We start from the raw sequence: 20,246 nt of genomic DNA, 5'->3' as shown, positions 1-20,246 counted from the left end.
TTTAAAATAATTATTTTTTATTTATTAATAATTATTTAATATGTTAATTTGCAAATTGTGCCACAAGTTCAATATCCTAAAGTCTTTTGTCTAGACAACGACTAAGTAATCTAATGATATAAATTTAAATATTTTATTATTATAATGGCGCTTTCATGCCGCAAGAAAAATAAATTTCACTGATTTAATATATGTTTTAAAATAAATTTTTTTTTTCGTAAAAAAAGCACAACAAAATGAAATAATTTAATTTAAGCAATCAATGCTCGCCCCAGTAACCGCCAAATCGCATGACACACATTTTCCGGGTGTTCCTCTGCCTCCAAAGAAATCATTCAACAACTAAACACAGAAATAGCATTTGAAAAGCATTTAAAATTATAATAAAAAATACAAAAAATACAAGAAAACAAGAAAACACAAAAAAGTATTAAATTATTAAATAAATTTAAATTTAAGCAATTAGTAGAGCATTTGTCCAAAGTGACACTCGACATCATAAATACGTTCTGCGAGATATTTATACGGGTATTCATATGGAGCGCTATATGAGCAATGATAGATATGAAAAAGCGTCAATCCGCACTATCGTGTGTTTTTTCTAGTTTCCTTGTACAAAACTGCACATTCAGAACATTTAGAAGTTTTTTTTCTTATCAGGTAGGTGGCTGAAGACTGTGAAGATTGTGCAAATTCTTAATAATAGAAAAATAACAACAGCAAAATTACTTTTATAGAGCGTGGAAATTTTGTATCTACTTATGCGTTCATTTAGCAATTAAAATTTTTTGCATAAATATAAATTAAGATTAAGAATAAAGACTCAAAAATTATATGTACGACTGAAAGATTTTATAACACAACAAATAATATATATTTTTTTTTTGTGTTGAGGGGGTGGAATGCTTTATGCACCGTTAAACCGATCGTCGACGGAATGGTGTGCCCGACTCCCTAACATTAGTATCTAGTATACGGACTAAAACACCTCCTCTTCGGCGAGACTTATTCCCTCTTGGACCGTTTTCGTCTTTCTTCGAGGGGGGTCTTTTTTATGTTGGCATTACAAGCCATGCTCTTGTGGTTTACGATCTGCGTCCAGACCTACACTTTTTCACCGCATTTTCTTAATGTCTGCACTATTTATTATGTCTAAGTCAAATTTCTTCGATTTGAGGACTTGAATCACATATGACTCTATCATTCGCTAACTCTCGGGGTTCATTCTCATCTTTTACACTATATTTCCGGGACTTATAGGTTCAATCTGTGCTATTATATTTTCTCTATTTCATATATAATAATACATATAATAATTATAAATACAGTCAATAAACATAAACAAAATATATATAAAAAAAATGTACAACGCAGTAGAGAGACTTTATTGGGTCCTTATATACGAGTACAATCAATAGAAGACGATAGTAGATACAAATAAAAAATATTATATTTTTATCAAAACAACGTTGCTCCCTTTTCGATATGAAAATAATGTTTAAGTTGCATGGTGCAAACCAATAAATTCACAATAAAGACATATAGTTTTAATTGCTCAACGCCTATAAGCATGCTTTGTTTTAATGATTACTGCATAAGCACCGTTAATTGCAGTTAGAGTCATAGTTAACTTTGTGAAACCACAATTAAGCAATTGCCAGCATTCACTGTTGGATACTTTTGATTTACTAAACTTTACCATTTGATATGCTCTTTTTTCGTAGGCTCGAAATGGCGTTCCCATCGCAAATTGATTGCACCCACATTCCATCTGAATGTCTTGAAGAGTTTCATTGATTTATTTAATGAGAACTCACGCAATGTTGTGCGTAAACTGCAAGCCGAGGGTGGCAAAACGTTTGACTGTCATGATTACATGAGCGAAGCAACTGTGGAGATTCTCCTCGGTAAGTACAAGGAAAATATTGTTTAAGTGCGAAATAAAAAGGTCAATTGAATTCTTACATCAAACAACTTAATTAAATTTTTTAGCTAACTAAAGAAATATCGTATAAATTTATTTTCCTTGCTAGAAAATTAAGTATTAAATTACAAAAATATAAATACTAATATTCAGAAGTTCTATAAAATACTCATTTAAAGTAATATTTAAGCTTAAGATAGTTTTCTTGGTCATACTAACATATATATAGTTGCAGTACCTGAACCTACCTAAATATACCTTAATAGTGGCTAAAGTATTAAAAATAGAATTAACATACTAAAGTATTTAAATACCTGCAGTACCACGATACTAATATTCAGAGAGTCTATAAAATACTCATTTAAAGTAATATTTAAGCTTAAGATAGTTTTCTTGATCATACTAACATATATAACATATCATATTTTTTACATTATGGCTGGTGATATTGGTTAATTGCAGTATTTGATAGATAGACATCCTACCGCCTCATATATTTAGCAATTACTTGCAATTTGGATATAACATACCTTCCAAAAATAGCATGTTGATAAACAATATAATCCTTTTTAGTTTATTTAGTTTAACAGATCTCTTGGTTTTACTGATAAGCAGTCTGACAAACTGTCAAGAAAGTACTGCCCCAAAAATCTCTTCCTTCTGTTAGCCACATCTAGCCAATCATAGAGAAAGTATGTCATTTCGTCGTCCTAGTTTCTGCAACTTCTACAATAAGTATTGAACGGAAGCGCAAATATACATATAACATATGTGAAGTATTTAAACTTGGTTTGATTCTTAAATAAACTAAAGAAGAGTTCTTCATTTCTTTCTTAACATGAAAACATATGGTGAACAAACCAGTGTAACTTCAAATATTTCTCTTCATCGCACTCTATTCATCGACACTTTTTACTAATGATATATTGCCATTGCTCTCATATCAAGTGCCATGTCTATTGTAAATAGTCATAGATATTTCTAAAGTTCTTGAGTTCCAGCACTTTCTTAAAAATAAATTTCACATTTATAGTTAAAAGTGGCTTTCATTAAGGTTTCATATAGGCATTTCTTTGCTTATGTTATGTGGTTTCAAAGTTCAGATAGTTCAGTAAATTATATCAGCTATCTGTGTTTCTCTAAAGTATAAACTTGTTACCGATATGTGTTCTGTGGTGTTTATATTGTTTATTTACTATATTTTTAGTTCTAGATATAAATTAGTTAAGCTCGGAAATCAAAATCATGTAACTCTTAATAAATATATATTATTATGACATTATCATTTTAAGTATAAATGTTACTCACTTTGTTACTTATAGAAATGTCATCGATCAATATCTGTATTCTCTATTCGCATTAAATACACCCATCTAACATTTTAGAAAAAATGTAGGATTTTTCAAATAATTCATACTATGGCTATGGCAGTCATTTCTACCAATTTATAGCGTCAACGAAAGCAGAAGTGGTAGTCATACTCTTTACAGCTCACACATATTAATATATATATAGTATATAGCGTCTAATCGTGCTGGAGACTTATTTATCGCACTTCTTTGGATGGCGCCCGAAGTATGTAAGACCCTCTTGTCCCTGTTCACTACTCTACTATACAAATTAATTAATTTGGTACTATAACATGTATTAACGACTATATTTTATTATCGCCACCTTGAGACTAATTGAAGTTCAATTCTGGAGACTTATTTATCGCACTTCTTTGGATGGTGCCCGAAGTATGTAAGACCCTCTTGTCCCTGCTCACTACACTACTATACAAATAAATTACTTTGTTACTATAACATGTATTAACGACTATATTTTATTATTGCCACCTTGAGACTAATTGAAGTTCAATTCTGGAGACTTATTTATCGCACTTCTTTGGATGGGGCCCGAAGTATGTAAGACCCTCTTGTCCCTGCTCACTACTCTATATAAATATACTCTATAATATATAAATAAATTAATTTGGTACTATAACATATATTAACGACCATATTTTATTATCGCCACCTTGAGACTAATTGAAGTTCAATTCGCAATTCATAGAAACGTCCCCGACCATTACGTGTATATTTATAAATTCTTAAACCTCTTGCGAATTGTTGGTATTGTTGTTGTTGTTGTTGTTGTTGTATTTGTCACTAAATTTGGTTCATTACTAAATTTTGTATTTTTAGTTGCAAATAACTTTTTTTTCAAATAACTTTGAAACTTTGCCAGTATTTTTTAACCCACCTATTACGACCGATTCCACTTATGAGATGCATAACCAATGAGTTGCATATTAATTAAAACTTTTTAGAAAATGCATTTCAAACAAAATTTAACTTTCGAGCATTTATTGAAGCATGAGTTATTATAATGCAAATCTAATTTCAATTTCTTTTACTTTAAGTTACGTATTGTCAATTTTCATTAATATTCAAAGAGATATATTTTCCATTGCGAAAACACAATGAACCGCACTAAAAATTGCATAATTTTCATAAAAAACAACAAAATATCTTGTCACTGCTTTTCTTCATAAATTTTCAACTTCAGATTTTCCTACTCACCGCAGTTGCAAGTTTTCTTCTCATTTTCATGAAAACGAAGCATGTTGGGCTGCGATCAAACTTTTCACTCTTAAAAACTCGTTGCTATAAAAACTTTGTTGGGTAAGTGGGTAAGTGGCACTTGTGGAAAAGTCGGACGAAGAAAATAAAACAAGTTTCAACTGACCGATTACGTGTTACATAACTCATAGTTACTATTTTTCCTCACATGAGATTGTATCGATTTTTTTAATTAACCTCAAGTCGTCTCGTACATTGATATATATGAGCACTTCATTTAAATAATTATAAACCTATAAATCTAAGTCTTGGTTAAGAGCCAATTTTATTATCCTCACATTACCCGTAAAAGCAAAAGCATTTAAGTTTTATTGTATTTGCATAGAGTTCCAAGTGAATAAACTGATACATCACATTGTTGGGATAGCTCGCCTAGCAATTCAAACAACATATTCCAAACGTCTTTTAAGATTAAGCGATTATTCAGTCCAAAGTCTTTTGAGCCGGCATTCATCAGCCAAGCTTTGGAATCTACCCAGATTTTCCAAAAAATGGTTATAAATAACCTTGGAGTATAGATGTTTAGCTGCTATATCCATAGGGAGAATTTTCAGTTTAAAGTTACTGATGTGATCTTTATAAGTACAGACAGTACGAACTATTCCTTTTATTTTTTATTGATTCAATTACTCTGGCCTTCAAATTATAAATCGCCCTTTTGTGTTTCTTTCATTATCTTTATTAATAGATATTTCAACTTTCTGTAGATTGGATCTTCTTGTCAAAATTTCTACAATACCAGAGTTTTTCAGGTATAGAGAGTAGGAACTCTTATCTTATTATACTCTTGTCATACGTATGATTTATTCAGTTATTCTGATCTTTATGCTGTAAATGGATCATTATTCTTTTTCATCATCTTTATTATTAGATACTTCAACTCGCTGTGGATTAGGACTCTTTTAACAATATCACAGTCTATGGTTTTGACTTGGTAATGTCGTATATTCATAATTCTTGAGTCTACTTCTATTGCTACCAGGAATGGATTTCGCCATCTTCATCTTAACTCCAGGCAATTTGTTTTCCTCTAAAGAATTCGTTAAGTGTACTACTCGTATTATCAGGTTTTTAAATAGCGAAGCCAAGTCATCTCATCCATTATGCTAAGACAAAGCAAAGATAGTCTAATTGTTTGATAGCTGCTTCAGTTCATAACTATAGCCACATAATTACAATTTTTTGTCACAGTTATCAACGAACTATTGCCAACTGTATGCCAACAAATTACTTCAAAATGGTTGAGTACTGTACGACATCCCATCAGTAGAAACACCGATATGCAAACTATTTAAAATCATAGAGGGAATCACCAATATGGTTATTAACGATTTATGGACTAACCGCGATGACTGTAAGATCGCTAGAACCTTATGCCCTAGTTTGAACAAAAATAAAACGAAAAACCATTTAGGCTTCAGCAAACCTGCAGTTCGTGTACTTACTGGAGTGCTAACAGTGCATTGTGTTATTGCGTCTATGCTCTGACGGTGGCGAATTCCAACAAGTGGATTATGCAGGAGTTGCCAAGACGAGGAAGAATCCATCAACCACTTCCTGTGTTTCTGTTCAAGACTGCAGATAAGGCGACTTTAATGTCTTGGGGATCATTTTTTCACAGGTCTGGAAGAGATAACGAAAGTAAACTTATGATCTCCTTAACATCTTTTGGAAAACCAAATGGTTTAATAAGGATAGAAGACAACAAAGGTTAGCAACTCACCGCTCCCGGCATACTCTTTGAGGGCATCACAATGGGCAATATATGCCACCGATTGAAAGTGCTGATAACTATCAGTACGCGTCTAACCTAACCAAATCAAAGACATCTCATGGGGAACATTTGAAAGATGTACAACACACCAAATATGGTAGCAAGGTCCAATGTATTATATTGAGAAAAACTTTCAGTCGAAGTTCCCAATAGCTTATATACAGATTAACTTTCGATACCACACTAATGTGTAATAACGTCTGCCGGTAGCATAATATCTTTTTTATTATAATATTTCTTTTCAATATAACCATTTCTTGTGTATAATTTTTTTTCTGAATTTTTCCTTAACTTAATTACCTTTGCACGGCAGCACTTAATTGTCATCATGCATGTTGTCTTAGGTTTCCTACAGCGAACTCTTAATGTGTGTCTTACGTATTAAGCCGGTCTTGTGATGCAAAACAGGAATTGTTTCGCATTTATTTAATGTTTTTATGTCTAATAAATATTTTATGGCAAATAAATGTTACTTTATCCAAAATATCTCTTAATAGTTTAATCGTAATAACTCATATTAATTGAATTTAATTATTCAAATTGGTTTTTAATAATCACCTCGAAGCGTATATATATATGTATATATATGAGTATATTAGTTCGAAACTATGTTTAATAGCATAAGCGATGTCGGTATATTTGAAAACTGGAAAACATTTGTACAGTATCTATGCACATCTATGCAGTTATCTTATATTTCTATTTCAAACAGATTCCTTTAATACAAAAACCCAAAGTTTGTTTCTCATAAGAGTTGCTGATAGTTTTCTGAAGTCATGTAGAACCGATTTCACAGCCAATGTAGATATTGAAACAAGTGTACTAGTAAATACTATGTATCACTGCAGTTGCCTTACGTTTCTATTTTCATAGAAATTTTCATAGATTATCTAAACTCTAGAACCAATAGATAATCTCTTGTAAGAGTCACTGACAGTTTTTAATACCTATGGTAGGTATGGTAGCTATGGAGAAGCAATTTTTAAATGAAATGAATAAACTCCGATGGAAAGCTAAAGATAAGCTATACTGGTAGTTCTGGAGCAACTCTATTCTTGATTTTAAGAGTACAGGAACGAATTCAAAACGAAACGACACTAATTGGTACACGATGCTAAAAACCGTGAATATTGGAAATATCTATTAATAGATGCTAAACATTTCTATAGTTCTTTAAAATTTCTGTTTACAATAGATAACCCAATTAATAGTTAGTTTCTTGTAAGACCCACTGATAGTTTTCACTAACCTTCAATATTTACTTTGCTTTGAAGACGAAAGGAATAAAAACGAAACGAAAGCGAATGGGCAATAATGCTAGAACGTTTGCATATAAGAAGAGATCTACCAGTAGACATTACATAGATCTACATTTATCTAACATTTCTGTTTTTGATGGACTGCCCAAATAACCAGATTGTATTCATGGAGGAGCGGTCTCAGTACACCTTACAGATTCTTCAGTCTTTAAATATTTTTCTTTATATATGAATACAAATAAATACATGCAAAGAACTAAACCAATATTAAAAATCTTCATTTCAGAAACCGCTATGGGTGTATCAAAGAAGACACAAGATAAATCCGGCTATGAATATGCATTAGCTGTTATGAAAATGTGTGACATATTGCACATGCGTCACCGTAGTCTATTTCTGCGCAATGAGTTTCTATTTACACTCACCAAGCACTACCAGAATCAAGGCAAACTACTTGGCATCATACATGGTCTGACTACAAAAGTCATCAAAAGAAAGAAGGAAGCCTTCGCGAAAGGAACACGTGGCTCTTTAGCATTAAATGACTTAGAAAAACCGATTGAAGAAAAAAACCAGCAAAAATCCAATATTGTTGAGGAAGAGAAAACTGAAAAGGAAACAACTGTGGCAGGATTATCGTTTGGTCAAGCGGAAGGTTTGAAAGATGATTTAGATGTTGATTACAATGATGTGGGTGAAAAGAAACGCTTGGCATTCCTCGATTTAATGCTGGAAAGTGCACAAAATGGTGTGGGATTAACCGATACAGAAATCAAAGAACAAGTAGATACCATTATGTTTGAGGGACATGACACAACAGCAGCCGGTTCATCATTTTTTCTCTCGCTTATGGGTATACACCAAGGTATACAGGATAGAGTTATAGCAGAATTGGACGAAATATTTGGTAATTCAGATAGACCTGCTACCTTTCAAGATACTTTAGAGATGAAATATTTGGAACGATGTCTAATGGAAACGTTACGTATGTATCCACCCGTGCCGTTGATTGCACGAGAGATACATGAAGACTTAAAATTACCTTCAGCTAACTATGTCATACCTAAAGGTGCAACAGTTACTGTCACTACAATAAAATTGCATCGCAATCCGAATATTTATCCTAATCCAAATATATTCGATCCAGATAATTTCTTACCAGAACGTCAAGCAAATCGACATTATTATGCATTCGTACCATTCTCGGCTGGACCAAGAAGTTGTGTGGGTAAGGCATAATCAATTTAAAATTTATTTACGAAACTATTTACGTGGTACTCTTTCTTTTTAGGTCGTAAATATGCAATGTTGAAGCTTAAAATTTTACTATCCACAATTTTGAGACATTATCGTGTTTATTCAGATTTAACAGAAGCCGATTTTAGACTTCAAGCCGACATCATTTTGAAACGTGAAGAAGGTTTCCGTGTGCGTCTTAAGCCTAGAAAAACACTACACACAGCAAAATAGATTATAATATATAATTTTTTTGTGCATTTAATCACATTTTTTTAATTTAAATAAAGCAAATAATATATCTTGTTATAAATCAATAATAGTGTTCTTCTGAAATTATTTTAATTACTTTAAGGTTTATTAAAAAAGATTAATTTTTGAATTAAAACGTCTTGAAGTAGTAAGAATTGAATTATACTTAAAATATCTTAAATTATAAAAGCGATTAGGGAAAGATTTTGGTTCAAAGTTTGAAATATAATCTTTTTATAGGTAGGAACAGAATTATGTTCAGATACTGGTATATAATGTTTTAATTGATTGCAAAAAAAAACATATTGGCAAATAAATGTATTATTTAAGCATTTTAACATTCATTTAAAATGTAATTGCAAATTCTGGAAGTTTTATAATAACTTATCCCACTATAGTTAAAATAGTTAATATTAATTAAATTAGGTTTTGGTTGTTTCCACTGGCATAAATTGATTTATGTATGTAAAAGAACTTTTATATATCAGAAAGTATTGTGAAAGTTCTAGGAGAGCTTTTGTTTGTTTACATTTGAGTTGATATCCAACTGAAATAAATCCTTATGATATTGTAATATATATTTGATGTATAAAGTGATTTATATATTTTTATATATCAGTTATTTATTTATTCTTACTTCAGACTTGTTGATTTTTCGATCATTTCCCTTTTTGGAAATATATTTTGCAATATTGCATTTGACATTTTTTACATAATTTTCCTTTATTTTAGTTAAAAAGCAACGCAGCTCTTTGTACGGTTAATCAAAATTCATTAGTGACCTATATCATACAGACGAAATAAATAATTCTATACATCACACCTAATGCTAGTAAGAAAATTGCAACACCGCCCTCTATATGTGATACAATGATTGTATGATCAAAATACACTATATCAATTAATATATCACTAAATTAATAAAGAAGAAATATAAAAATAAGACAAAGCTAATCTAATTGAATTTATGCAAAATATAAAGAATTGTAATAAAAAAAATTAAAATTTTCCTTTTTTTACGCCTTCTTCTTATGCCTTTTTCTTACAGCGGCTAATGATATGCCAGCAGCCACGAACATATGTTCTAGTGTTTGCATATGCAAACAGTGAAAGTGACACATCAACAAAACAATTTTAAACAAATTTGTGAATATTTTTGGAGAACATGTCTGCGATAGAAGCATTGAGAGAAAAGATTGCTGAATTGAAACAGGAGCTAGAACAAATTAAAAATGATGCGCCTGCCTCCCGAGATCGTATCGAGAAAATGTCCGCTGAGGTAGTTGACTCTAACCCTTATAGTAGGCTCATGGCCCTACAACGTATGGGAATAGTGAAAGAATACGAACAGATAAGAGACAAAACCGTAGCTGTAGTGGGTGTGGGTGGTGTTGGCAGTGTGACCGCAGACATGTTAACAAGGTTAATTGTTGTGTTTATTAATTATCCTGAATAACTTTATTTAGAATTAACTTTCAGGTGTGGTATTGGCAAACTTATTTTATTTGATTATGACAAAGTTGAGCTAGCAAATATGAATCGATTATTTTTTACACCTGATCAAGCTGGCTTATCTAAGGTGGAAGCAGCAGCACGTACACTTACATTTATCAATCCCGATGTGCAAATTGAAACGCATAATTATAACATAACAACAGTGGAATCGTTTGATAAATTTCTAAATACAATAGCAACAGGTGGCAAAGAAGATAACAAGCCAGTTGATCTAGTCCTGAGTTGTGTTGATAATTTTGAGGCCCGCATGGCTATCAATACAGCTTGTAACGAACTGGGATTGTACTGGTTTGAGTCTGGAGTATCGGAAAATGCTGTTTCTGGGCATATACAATTCATAAGACCGGGTGAAACAGCTTGCTTTGCCTGTGCGCCACCCTTAGTAGTTGCAGAAAATATTGATGAACGTACACTGAAAAGAGAGGGTGTTTGTGCGGCATCATTACCGACTACCATGGGCATAACGGCGGGTATGCTGGTGCAAAACACACTAAAATATTTACTTAATTTTGGAGAAGTGTCCAATTATCTGGGCTATAATGCAATGAATGACTTTTTTCCTCGTATGACACTGAAACCGAATTCACAATGCGATGATCGACAGTGTCAAGAGAGACAGAAGGAATATCAAGCACGGCCGAAACCAGTAGTGGAAGAGAGTGTTGTGGAAGAGGCAGGTCCTTTACACGAAGCAAATGAATGGGGGATTGAGTTGGTGGATGATTCACAGCCAGAATTGGATACGACGAATACAAGTGATGCAGTTGGAACAGGTTTGAAATTCGCTTATGAAGGTCCCGTAAAAAGTAGTGAAGCAGAAGAAACAACAAGTGTCGTTAATGATGAAGTAAACTTAGAAGATTTAATGGCTCAGATGAAGTCAATGTAAAATATTTTATTTTACTTCCAATTATTCCAATTTTTATTAAATATTGTTTTTATTTTGTTTAGTCTGTTTTTATTGTGCATTTTTGTAAATCTTTAAAAATTATTTTGATATATAAAATAAACATATTTTTATGCTTGCTTATTATAAAAACATTTAATAGTTGTATTATTTATAATATAAAGTAGCGTTTGATGTATGCACAAACTTTTAAATTCCCTATTAATAAATAATTTTGTTAGGTGTTAGTTAAGAAACTATAATAATTTAAACCGATTTCAAAATCGTTACTTAAATCTAAAATCTTGCTTAAGTATGAATTAATACTTAAGCATGACGGTTGTCGAACACATACTAGATGCTATAGTCCCTATTAGAAGTAGTGGTGTGCGGCGCTTAGTCGTCGTATTTTGTAATTCCTTTCATGACTCGTACAATATAGATCTACTTCAACACCAATTACAATTTAAGCATGACATAAGTCAGTGTTATTATTAAGTCTACGAAATTACGGTCAGTAATCCCGTAAGAGTTAAGTTACGACTATGAAATTTTAATTGCCTCTGTGTTTACACTTATAATTGTTGAACTTAATTAATACACTTTGCTATGGGTTCAGAATTAAAAATGGTTGTTGTTGTGGCACGTTAGGACCTGAAAGCAGATAATAGGTCTGTTCCACGAGCTACTTATAGTAACTTTGAGTAAACACTGTGTATACACAAGCGCGTTCCACCAGCAAATTTTCAAGTATTTTTGTGTAAATTTTACTTCCCTTTTACTTATGTTTTACTATGAGTAGCTCGTGGAACAGACCTAATATGTAAAGTTAATATGTAAGGTTTACAAGACAAATACATGGGTTAAGATGTAGATAGCTTTTGATTGAGGTAGGTGAAGCCATTTCGAGTAAATTGAGGTGAAGTAAATTGAAATTTCCTAGAGATTTTTTGCAGGCACTTATACAAATATTTATTTATTGCACTTATATATTATTTTTGGTTAAAAATTATCAAATTTTTTTATGTATTTATTAAACATTGTATAAAATTTTCATAATAGTAACATCTAATGTACTTAATTTTTATCTAATTTACCCTACTCGAAATTCTGGTAAATACCAACAATCTCTACCATACCGACATAATTTACTATTTCGCTAAATTTACCATCAATTTACTTGAACTTGCACACGGCCTGTTTCTTAAATGTTAACTTCGCTTAAGGTTTTTGTTAAGTAAAAATAACTATTTGATTATAATGATAAATATTAGTATGCAACTTAATTTTATACGCACACAGTAAACTAAAATCTATGCTTTAGTTATTATAATAAGCATTTCTTAATAAAATATAACATGCCTGCTTTTGCATTATATTGAACATAGCTAAAATAATTATCTGTCATTTCTCTCAGAAAAAAGTAGCGGCTAGTTTTGTTGTCGTCGTGTCGGAGTTCTAGTATTTTGCAAAAGAAATATTGTAAAAGTCAAAATATTGTCAAAATGACTAAAAAAGAAGATAAAAATCAATCAAACGAAGAAGTAAATATACATACATTAACGTTAAAAATATTAGTTGCATGAAATTATACAATGTATATAAGTGCTTAAAGCTTGTACACGTCATGTATGTATTTCAATGTATGTTTCTTACTTTTTAGGTGGTTAAAATTAATAAATGGGATGGCTCCGCAGTGAAGCATGCACTCGATGATGCAGTGAAAAATTGTTTATTTTCCGATCGTCCACAGCTTAAGGAACAATTTGGTTTGATAAACATGCGTTTGGCTCTCTGCACACTTGCAGTTGGTGTCGCAGTGCTTGCACACGCTTGGGACTTCACCCATCCCTTCCCGGAATCTCGTCCTGTATTGTTATTCAGTGTACTTGCTTATTTCGCACTCATGGGCGTATTAACCTTATACACTACATTCCGTGAAAAAGGCATATTTGCAGTGGCTATACAGAAGGATAACAATGGTGGCGAGCGCATCTGGGAAGCCAGTTCTGATATGAAAAAGTTCGATGATAAGTACATATTAACATTTACGATTAAGGACTCGAAAAAGATGCGTGAGGCAACTAGCACTAAGTCTTGCGCTAGTTTTATTGATGAAAACGGTGTCATTTTGGACAATTTAGTTGCACATGAAGTAAATCGTCTTTATAATTCAGTTTCAGCAGAGAAAAAGGAAAAATAGCTCAATGTGGACGAAACAAACTCAGAAAACATTGAAATTGGCGAAACAGTTTAATAAACAATTGATAAAGAAATTGGCTGTTTGCAAATAACAATACAATTTTTTCATTTATTTGGAATATTTTTAAGATTATTTCTTAAATTAACAAAAGAAAACTGATTTAATAAAACTATTTCAAATTTTTGCTATTGGCAAAATATTTCGTGAATTTATTTTTGTAAAGTAATTAAAATTTGCCGAGAAGTTATTTTAAATGTAATGACGACTATTTGATATTCCACCTATAACTTGCTTACTTACTGCCTCCTAAACTACTGCAGAGACCGGAATGACTTCACTATCGATCTAAATCATAATCTGTTAGACGCAGTTCTCATGAGATCATTGCACGATTATCCGATAATATTAATTTTTTTATCAACAAAAAGAAAAAACCCAATGATTTTACTGTAGTGCCTTGCTACGGTCATCCAGCGGATTCCACCGTAATGTTTGTATACTTCTGTTCTTTATAGGTCTTCTAAGTGTTTGGTAAGTCCACGCCCATTAACGTTTTATTGTTATTTATGTTGCTTGCGATTAGTAGATTACTTTCTATAAATCTGCATTGGATATTCTTTCTCCATGTTATTCTGCATATTCCTTGGCTCTTTTACTTAACTTTGTCTATTAGTTTTCTTATCAAAGTTGTTCGACTGGACCGGCATTTGAGATAGAATAAATATAATTCGCATTGGTACATATAAGTAACGAAGTAGGCATTGCCCCCACTACTTGGTTCTATTGTGGTTACTATATATTTTTGAATATGTCGTAGAATGGATACAAAACCAGGCGTTCCGTCAATTTCATTTATGTGTATTTCTTACCGAAGAAGCGACGTAGTTGCCACTTTGGGCGTTTTGAACGATTACCTGTAACTGGAATTATTACCCAATAAGTGAAATTTCAATAGCAATCGCTATTAGTGAGATACTATTTCACAGACTCAGCTAGACTTCTTTTACTTCAAATACGATATAATACCGTCAAGATACATTGCAGGCTAATACGACTAATCAGACAAAGTTAGTATATTTTTAAAGTGGATTAAAGTCCGATGAATGTTAGTATAACATATTCTTAAAAGCACCTGCATTAAATACTCAATCTTACTTATAAGTTGCCCTTCGGTAACTTAAATAAAAAAACCATTTTTTCCAATAATTGATATTTCTATTTATATTCTTTATTTTCAAACTTAATAATTCCACAATAAGATTCTTATATTCTTAGACAAAACATTTCGCAATATAGTGTTCCATCATTGGTTTTACAACTACATCGGTCATAAGCGTCAAATAAAAACATTTTAAATCGAATTTATACAGTAAATTATTCGTAACGAAAACCTTTACCATTTTATTCATAATACCAATTAAGCATTGCCTACAAATGAGAAAAAATAATATAAATTAAGCTTTACTTTTGAGCAAAAAATCATTCTTAGTGAAGAGTTCCCATTTGGGATTTACTGCAACACCATTCATACATGCTACGAAAAGTAAAATCTAAAATTTACTTATTTTTCCCGCTTGTGCGCTTTTTAGCAGCCACCTTAACCTCTTCAATGACTTTTGTGCTGCTCGGTTCAGAGACTTCAGTTACTTTCTTATCCTGTGTTTCTGTCAAACTTAGTACTTTCTGCACGTCCTTCATTAAAGTTTCAATACTAGGAAACTTTTGAGCACGTGGAGTGCGTTTTAAACCAGTCCAGATCTCCGTCCGATCTTCAACATTTTCAATTGGCTGCGCAGCAATTGCAATCTCAAATGCACCACGACGTGGCGGCCCATCAGCATTAAGTTGCAATTGCAATTGCACATTAGATCCATATGTGTTCTGTAGATGTTGTAGCAGATTATCATGCAATTCTACAGCACGTCGACGAAACACAGATCAGCTACGACAATGTTCAATATACAACACCGGTATATTTGCATCTAAGACAATTGATTCAACTTCAAGCTTGCTACGCTTCGCTGCTGCCTACATGAAAATAATCTTTAGAATCAGTTTTATAGATAAAATCTAAGAAATTACATTTGTTCCTGGCTTAGCATTTCTCTTACGTTTAGGAGGCATTTTCAAAAACCTTGCTTTCAGCGTCACGGAGTGAACTCAAATGCGCAGTTGTTCCCGCGTTTGGCACATGACAGATGTAATCACAGCGGATGTTGTAGTTAGTGTTTACAGCGGCTTTAAACTTTAGTTTTATATTGTTTACTATATTTTTAAACTTATTCCGAATATATATGAAATTTAGTTCGCATTTTGATGTGAATACAATAACATATGCATATTAATAGCGAAATAATAATTTTTTTTAACAAATACATATTTTAATTTTATTTATGTTATATGTTTATGCAAATTGATAAATAAAAACACCATAGTTCTTTTGAAGTAATTGTTTATATTGACATATTTGACTAATAAAATATCTGTTCGTTTTACTATTTGTTAATGTATATTAAATAATTTTAGAATTTCTCTTATTCTAAAACAAAAAAACAGCAGCTTAACAAATCAAATACATATATAATTACATATACATATATAATTATTGTAATATAAAATCTATATCCCTGTTTTCTCAAACAATTTATAAATAACGTGATGATGAAAATCGATGTTAATCTTTCATTATGAATGAGATTTAAAAATAAAACATTTCTCAGTTTTTATATATTAATGCCATGTTCCAAAAAATATTTAATAAATATATATATAATTTCAATTGAGAAAGGAATCCACGATTAAACGTCGTTTATATAAGTTGTAAAAATTGATTAAGAATGATACATTTGAGTCTTTATTTGTTTTATACTATTTAACATTTGTTTATAATACGTGGTTTTTTTTCAATTTAGATATCATACATTATTTGTATATTAAAAAACAATGTACATGTTATATACAGCACATTTATACTTTTCTTATACTAAATTTTTTTTATACATACTTTATATATTATCAAGTTGCCGAATAATCAATTTAATGTCATAATGAAAAAAAAAATTTAAATATTTTGATACTGTTTGACTCTTTTTTACTTTTATATTTGTTTAAAGTCGTTATCTAAAAAACTGTTAACAAAAAAAAAACAGAAATTTGAAGTATATTTTGCAAAGGAGTTTGTTTTGAAAGTCTGCAAACAAAAATTTTTTTTTCGGCATTCACATAGATTTTCTCGGTTATTTTTGGTAATTTTTAATAAAAATTTATTTTTTGTATATAACGTTATGCATAACGTCTGATTTGTAAATTACATTTGTATAAATTATTATTTATTATTTATCAATATAAATTATTTATGCAAAATCATTACAGCGGTTAACAGACGTCAAATTTCGGTAATTTCACCACGCACGTGCTAAACTCACCTAGTACATGTCATTTGTTTTTTGCTCTGTCTTGTTCTTGAACGAAAATTTTTTGCTTAATCTTAATAGCAGCGATATAAAGTGCGAGATTTTGCAAAATTTTCAATTAAAACTGTGGTCAAAAACGTTTTGCATTGCTGAGAAATATTTGTAAATATTGTAAATTGAATTTGTAAATAAAAATGGGAAATGTGCTGGCCTCTTCATCGAGCTCCAGTTCAACTCTGGATGCCGCCAAAGTTATAGTGCCGGAGCCAGCGAAGCCAGGATTTCCTACCGCTGTTAGCAGTACAAATGTTTCAGAAGACAAACTAGAAAATCCAGGAACAGTTGATGAAATACATAAAAAATGTAAAGGTCAGTATTGGTTAAATAGTGGGGTGGGGAAAAAAACATTGAACGAGTGATGACATAACCTTATAGCATGTGCACCGTTCATACGTTCTTATCAAATAATAAATATTATGGCTTCCAGATGTGCAAGCGTTAACGTTCGAAGGAGCGAGGATAATGTTAAATAAAGGACTTAGTAATCATTTTCAAGTATCCCATACTTTAAATATGTCCAGCACGCAACCGAGTGGCTATCGGTTTGGAGCTACCTACGTTGGAACAAAACAATTTACACCTTCAGAAGCATTTCCTGTCTTGTTGGGTGACATTGATCCTTCAGGAAATCTTAACGCTAATATTATACATCAGTTTACGCCGCAATTGCGCTGTAAATTTGCGATGCAGGTTCGTTTAATACAATTTTGTGGTAAACTGAGTTTCAATATTTACGATTTTCTATTTGCTATTTTAGATACAAGAATCCAAAGTGCTGGCTTGTCAAGCAGCAGGTGATTTTAAAGGCCAAGACTTCACAGCATCTGTTACATTAGGCAACCCTAATATTATAAATGGTTCAGGGGTAATAGTGGCGCATTATTTACAATCAATAACAAAGAGATTGGCGCTCGGTACTGAACTTGCATACCAATATGGTGGAAATGTACCTGGTGGACAAATAGCTGTAGTTTCGGCTATTGGACGCTACGCAACCGAAAATTATGTGTGGTCAGGCACAGCTGGTCCAGCTGGAGTGCATATATGTTATTATCAAAAAGCTAGCGATCAATTGCAAATTGGTGCTGAAGTCGAAACCAGTCCGCGAATGCAAGAATCAGTTGCAACAATCGCTTACCAAGTCGACATACCAAAAGCAGACTTAATTTTTAGAGGTAAGTTCTTAGTAAATTACCGTTGCTTAACTCAACGAAATATATAATCAACGAAATATAAATTTATAGGTTCATTTGATTCAAATTGGAATGTTGCTGGAGTACTCGAGAAACGATTGACCCCATTGCCATTTTCATTCGCGCTCAGTGGGCGACTTAATCATACCAAAAATCAATTCAGACTTGGCTGCGGTCTAATTATAGGCTAAACACCAACACCACAGATGCAAAACAAATATTTAAGAGAATTTTTTAAAGACTACGCTAGAGAGTATATTTCCAAATAATTGTACTTGTGCCATTAGGTTTATCATTTCATTCTTCGCGGGAGCTTGCAATAAGATTAAATTCTGCATTACCAATGAAATGGTATGCTTAATGACACTGGTTTTGCAATTGATTTGGAAATGTAGTTTAAGCGTAAACCAAACTAGTTCCATAATTCACTGACCTGTTTTGTTAGTTGCGTATAAGTTAAGTTTCAAGTACACATTTGAAATATTAGTTAAACCGTCAAGTATTGCATTTCCGCAAGGCTACGATGTGAACAACCAAAACAAATGAAAGCATTTAACAACTTAACAACTTAGCCCAGTGCAGACGCGCCAAATATTCGTTTTGTTTCTTCAAATTCTAATTCATTTGACCACTAAAATAGTTAACATTGCCTTTAAATATTTTTTAAATTGTAATTAAGTAAAAAACTTTAAAAATGTGCATTTTATTTAAAAAAAAACTTCCTAGCAAAATAAACGATTTGGTAAAGTGTGCAAAAGTAAGCCTGATTTTTTATTTTTTATTTGAATTTGATTTGCCTCCGTTCTATGTGTAATTTAAGTACAAACATGTTTTGCATTTATTTTTAAGTATGTGCACATTTTTTTTTAATTTTAGTGCGTGTATAACAGATTTAAGTATGTTTAGGTATTTTGCATGAGATGAACTACAGATATTGTAACGATACGGTAATTTAGTTTTTGTTTAAACTTACAAAAAAGTTTTGTAAAACAATTGTCTTGTTTTGACTACCGACCTCGATGTTGTAAAATAATAAAACCAAGATAATAACTATTAACTTTTGGAATGTAAAATAAAGTCAATTGTTATGTTCAACGGACCTTGTTTGAATTTATATGGTTTGGTTTGCATGTTGAAGACTACATTCATATTAATAATAATATAAAATATATATTTATGTCATTATAACACATATAACATACTTCTCTTTCGAAAACCAGGTTAGAAAAATTGTACTTTGGAACTGACAGTCATGCATTTTTAGATATATTGCAAAAATCCATCACAGCACTTTGATAATGGATTTTCGTAAATATCAATATTCGTAATTCGTGCACAGCCTATCCATAATAATAAATATCGATATCCTACGCTATTTTTCCCTCCGTCATATTTTACTGGAAAGATTAATTCTCGAGAAATCGAAAAATCTAAACCTCCTCACTTTTACCATTCCCGTATGATTTTAAACGTTCACATGGAAACTTTTAAGATGGCAGTAAGATATGGCTTACAACAACAACAACAACAACAGGATACTACTATATATTATGTAGATCTAATCAAATGGGTTGCGTTAGAGAATAACAATGGCTAAGATCAAAGTGTAGTATCTGTTTTTAACTGATAACTGTTAACTGATTTTTGGAACTTGTCTGAGTAGTTAGAGTAAAGGCAAGAAGAAGTTGAGCTTCAATCGGATCCAATACTTATTCACCTCATGGTTGTTGTTCCCTATGTTAGTTGATCAGACCACTGTGTGCTGATACACAACTGACATATGAGCCGAATAACTCTTATGTGCAACCAACGATTAAACTACAGGGTTCCAAGAACGGCCGGAGCCACTTGTCGTCAGCGATAACCAAGTGCCGTTCGACACACTTCAAAAGAACTTCACAAGCAGG

General features: G+C 31.8%; 5 protein-coding genes across 5 annotated transcripts in view; 4 read left to right on the top strand and 1 right to left on the bottom strand.

Moving 5' to 3' along the window:
- The window catches only part of LOC119671491 (cytochrome P450 4g15-like), a 76,685-nt gene extending 67,579 nt beyond the window's left edge, over nucleotides 1-9,106 (top strand). The window contains exons 3-5 of the mRNA XM_038082139.1: nucleotides 1,725-1,907; nucleotides 7,868-8,809; nucleotides 8,873-9,106. Coding sequence (XP_037938067.1) covers nucleotides 1,725-1,907; nucleotides 7,868-8,809; nucleotides 8,873-9,051 — 1,304 coding nt within the window. The 3' untranslated portion in view covers nucleotides 9,052-9,106. The remainder of the gene's footprint in view (nucleotides 1-1,724; nucleotides 1,908-7,867; nucleotides 8,810-8,872) is intronic.
- Nucleotides 9,107-10,133: 1,027 nt separating this feature from the next.
- Nucleotides 10,134-11,539, top strand: LOC119671492 (ubiquitin-like modifier-activating enzyme 5). The gene is made up of 2 exons (XM_038082141.1): nucleotides 10,134-10,491; nucleotides 10,549-11,539. The coding sequence occupies exons 1-2, from the start codon at nucleotides 10,235-10,237 to the stop codon at nucleotides 11,471-11,473; spliced, it is 1,182 nt and encodes a 393-aa protein (XP_037938069.1). The 5' UTR covers nucleotides 10,134-10,234; the 3' UTR covers nucleotides 11,474-11,539.
- Nucleotides 11,540-12,865: 1,326 nt separating this feature from the next.
- LOC119671493 (signal peptidase complex subunit 2-like) lies at nucleotides 12,866-13,893 on the top strand. Its single transcript, XM_038082142.1, has 2 exons — nucleotides 12,866-13,014; nucleotides 13,134-13,893. Exons 1-2 carry the CDS (start codon nucleotides 12,976-12,978, stop codon nucleotides 13,671-13,673), a joined length of 579 nt encoding a protein of 192 aa, XP_037938070.1. The 5' UTR covers nucleotides 12,866-12,975; the 3' UTR covers nucleotides 13,674-13,893.
- Nucleotides 13,894-14,882: 989 nt separating this feature from the next.
- On the bottom strand, nucleotides 14,883-15,921 carry LOC119671494 (selenoprotein BthD-like). Its single transcript, XM_038082143.1, has 2 exons — nucleotides 15,756-15,921; nucleotides 14,883-15,701 (listed from the first exon to the last, which is right to left on the bottom strand). Exons 1-2 carry the CDS (start codon nucleotides 15,795-15,797, stop codon nucleotides 15,231-15,233), a joined length of 513 nt encoding a protein of 170 aa, XP_037938071.1. The 5' UTR covers nucleotides 15,798-15,921; the 3' UTR covers nucleotides 14,883-15,230.
- Nucleotides 15,922-16,767: 846 nt separating this feature from the next.
- LOC119671490 (mitochondrial import receptor subunit TOM40 homolog 1-like) lies at nucleotides 16,768-19,100 on the top strand. The gene is made up of 5 exons (XM_038082138.1): nucleotides 16,768-16,918; nucleotides 17,046-17,455; nucleotides 17,574-17,836; nucleotides 17,904-18,321; nucleotides 18,391-19,100. The coding sequence occupies exons 2-5, from the start codon at nucleotides 17,281-17,283 to the stop codon at nucleotides 18,528-18,530; spliced, it is 996 nt and encodes a 331-aa protein (XP_037938066.1). The 5' UTR covers nucleotides 16,768-16,918; nucleotides 17,046-17,280; the 3' UTR covers nucleotides 18,531-19,100.
- The last annotated feature ends 1,146 nt before the right edge of the window (nucleotides 19,101-20,246 follow it).

The sequence above is a fragment of the Teleopsis dalmanni genome, chromosome 1 (assembly GCF_002237135.1).
Source record: "Teleopsis dalmanni isolate 2A chromosome 1, ASM223713v2, whole genome shotgun sequence".
In the NCBI taxonomy this organism is placed as follows: domain Eukaryota; kingdom Metazoa; phylum Arthropoda; class Insecta; order Diptera; family Diopsidae; genus Teleopsis; species Teleopsis dalmanni.
Note: the sequence above shows the minus strand (reverse complement) of the source record. Positions and strands in the feature narration are given on the sequence as shown.

What these genes read in the sequence shown, in the direction of transcription:
- LOC119671492 (XM_038082141.1), top strand. Translation starts at nt 10,235, where the DNA reads ATGTCTGCGATAGAAGCATTGAGAGAAAAGATTGCTGAATTGAAACAG. An exon ending in ACCGCAGACATGTTAACAAG is followed by an intron (nt 10,492 to 10,548) that starts GTTAATTGTTGT and finishes ATTAACTTTCAG; the next exon opens with GTGTGGTATTGGCAAACTTA.
- LOC119671493 (XM_038082142.1), top strand. Translation starts at nt 12,976, where the DNA reads ATGACTAAAAAAGAAGATAAAAATCAATCAAACGAAGAA. An exon ending in AAAATCAATCAAACGAAGAA is followed by an intron (nt 13,015 to 13,133) that starts GTAAATATACAT and finishes CTTACTTTTTAG; the next exon opens with GTGGTTAAAATTAATAAATG.
- LOC119671490 (XM_038082138.1), top strand. Translation starts at nt 17,281, where the DNA reads ATGGGAAATGTGCTGGCCTCTTCATCGAGCTCCAGTTCAACTCTGGAT. An exon ending in GCTGTAAATTTGCGATGCAG is followed by an intron (nt 17,837 to 17,903) that starts GTTCGTTTAATA and finishes TTGCTATTTTAG; the next exon opens with ATACAAGAATCCAAAGTGCT. An exon ending in AGCAGACTTAATTTTTAGAG is followed by an intron (nt 18,322 to 18,390) that starts GTAAGTTCTTAG and finishes ATAAATTTATAG; the next exon opens with GTTCATTTGATTCAAATTGG.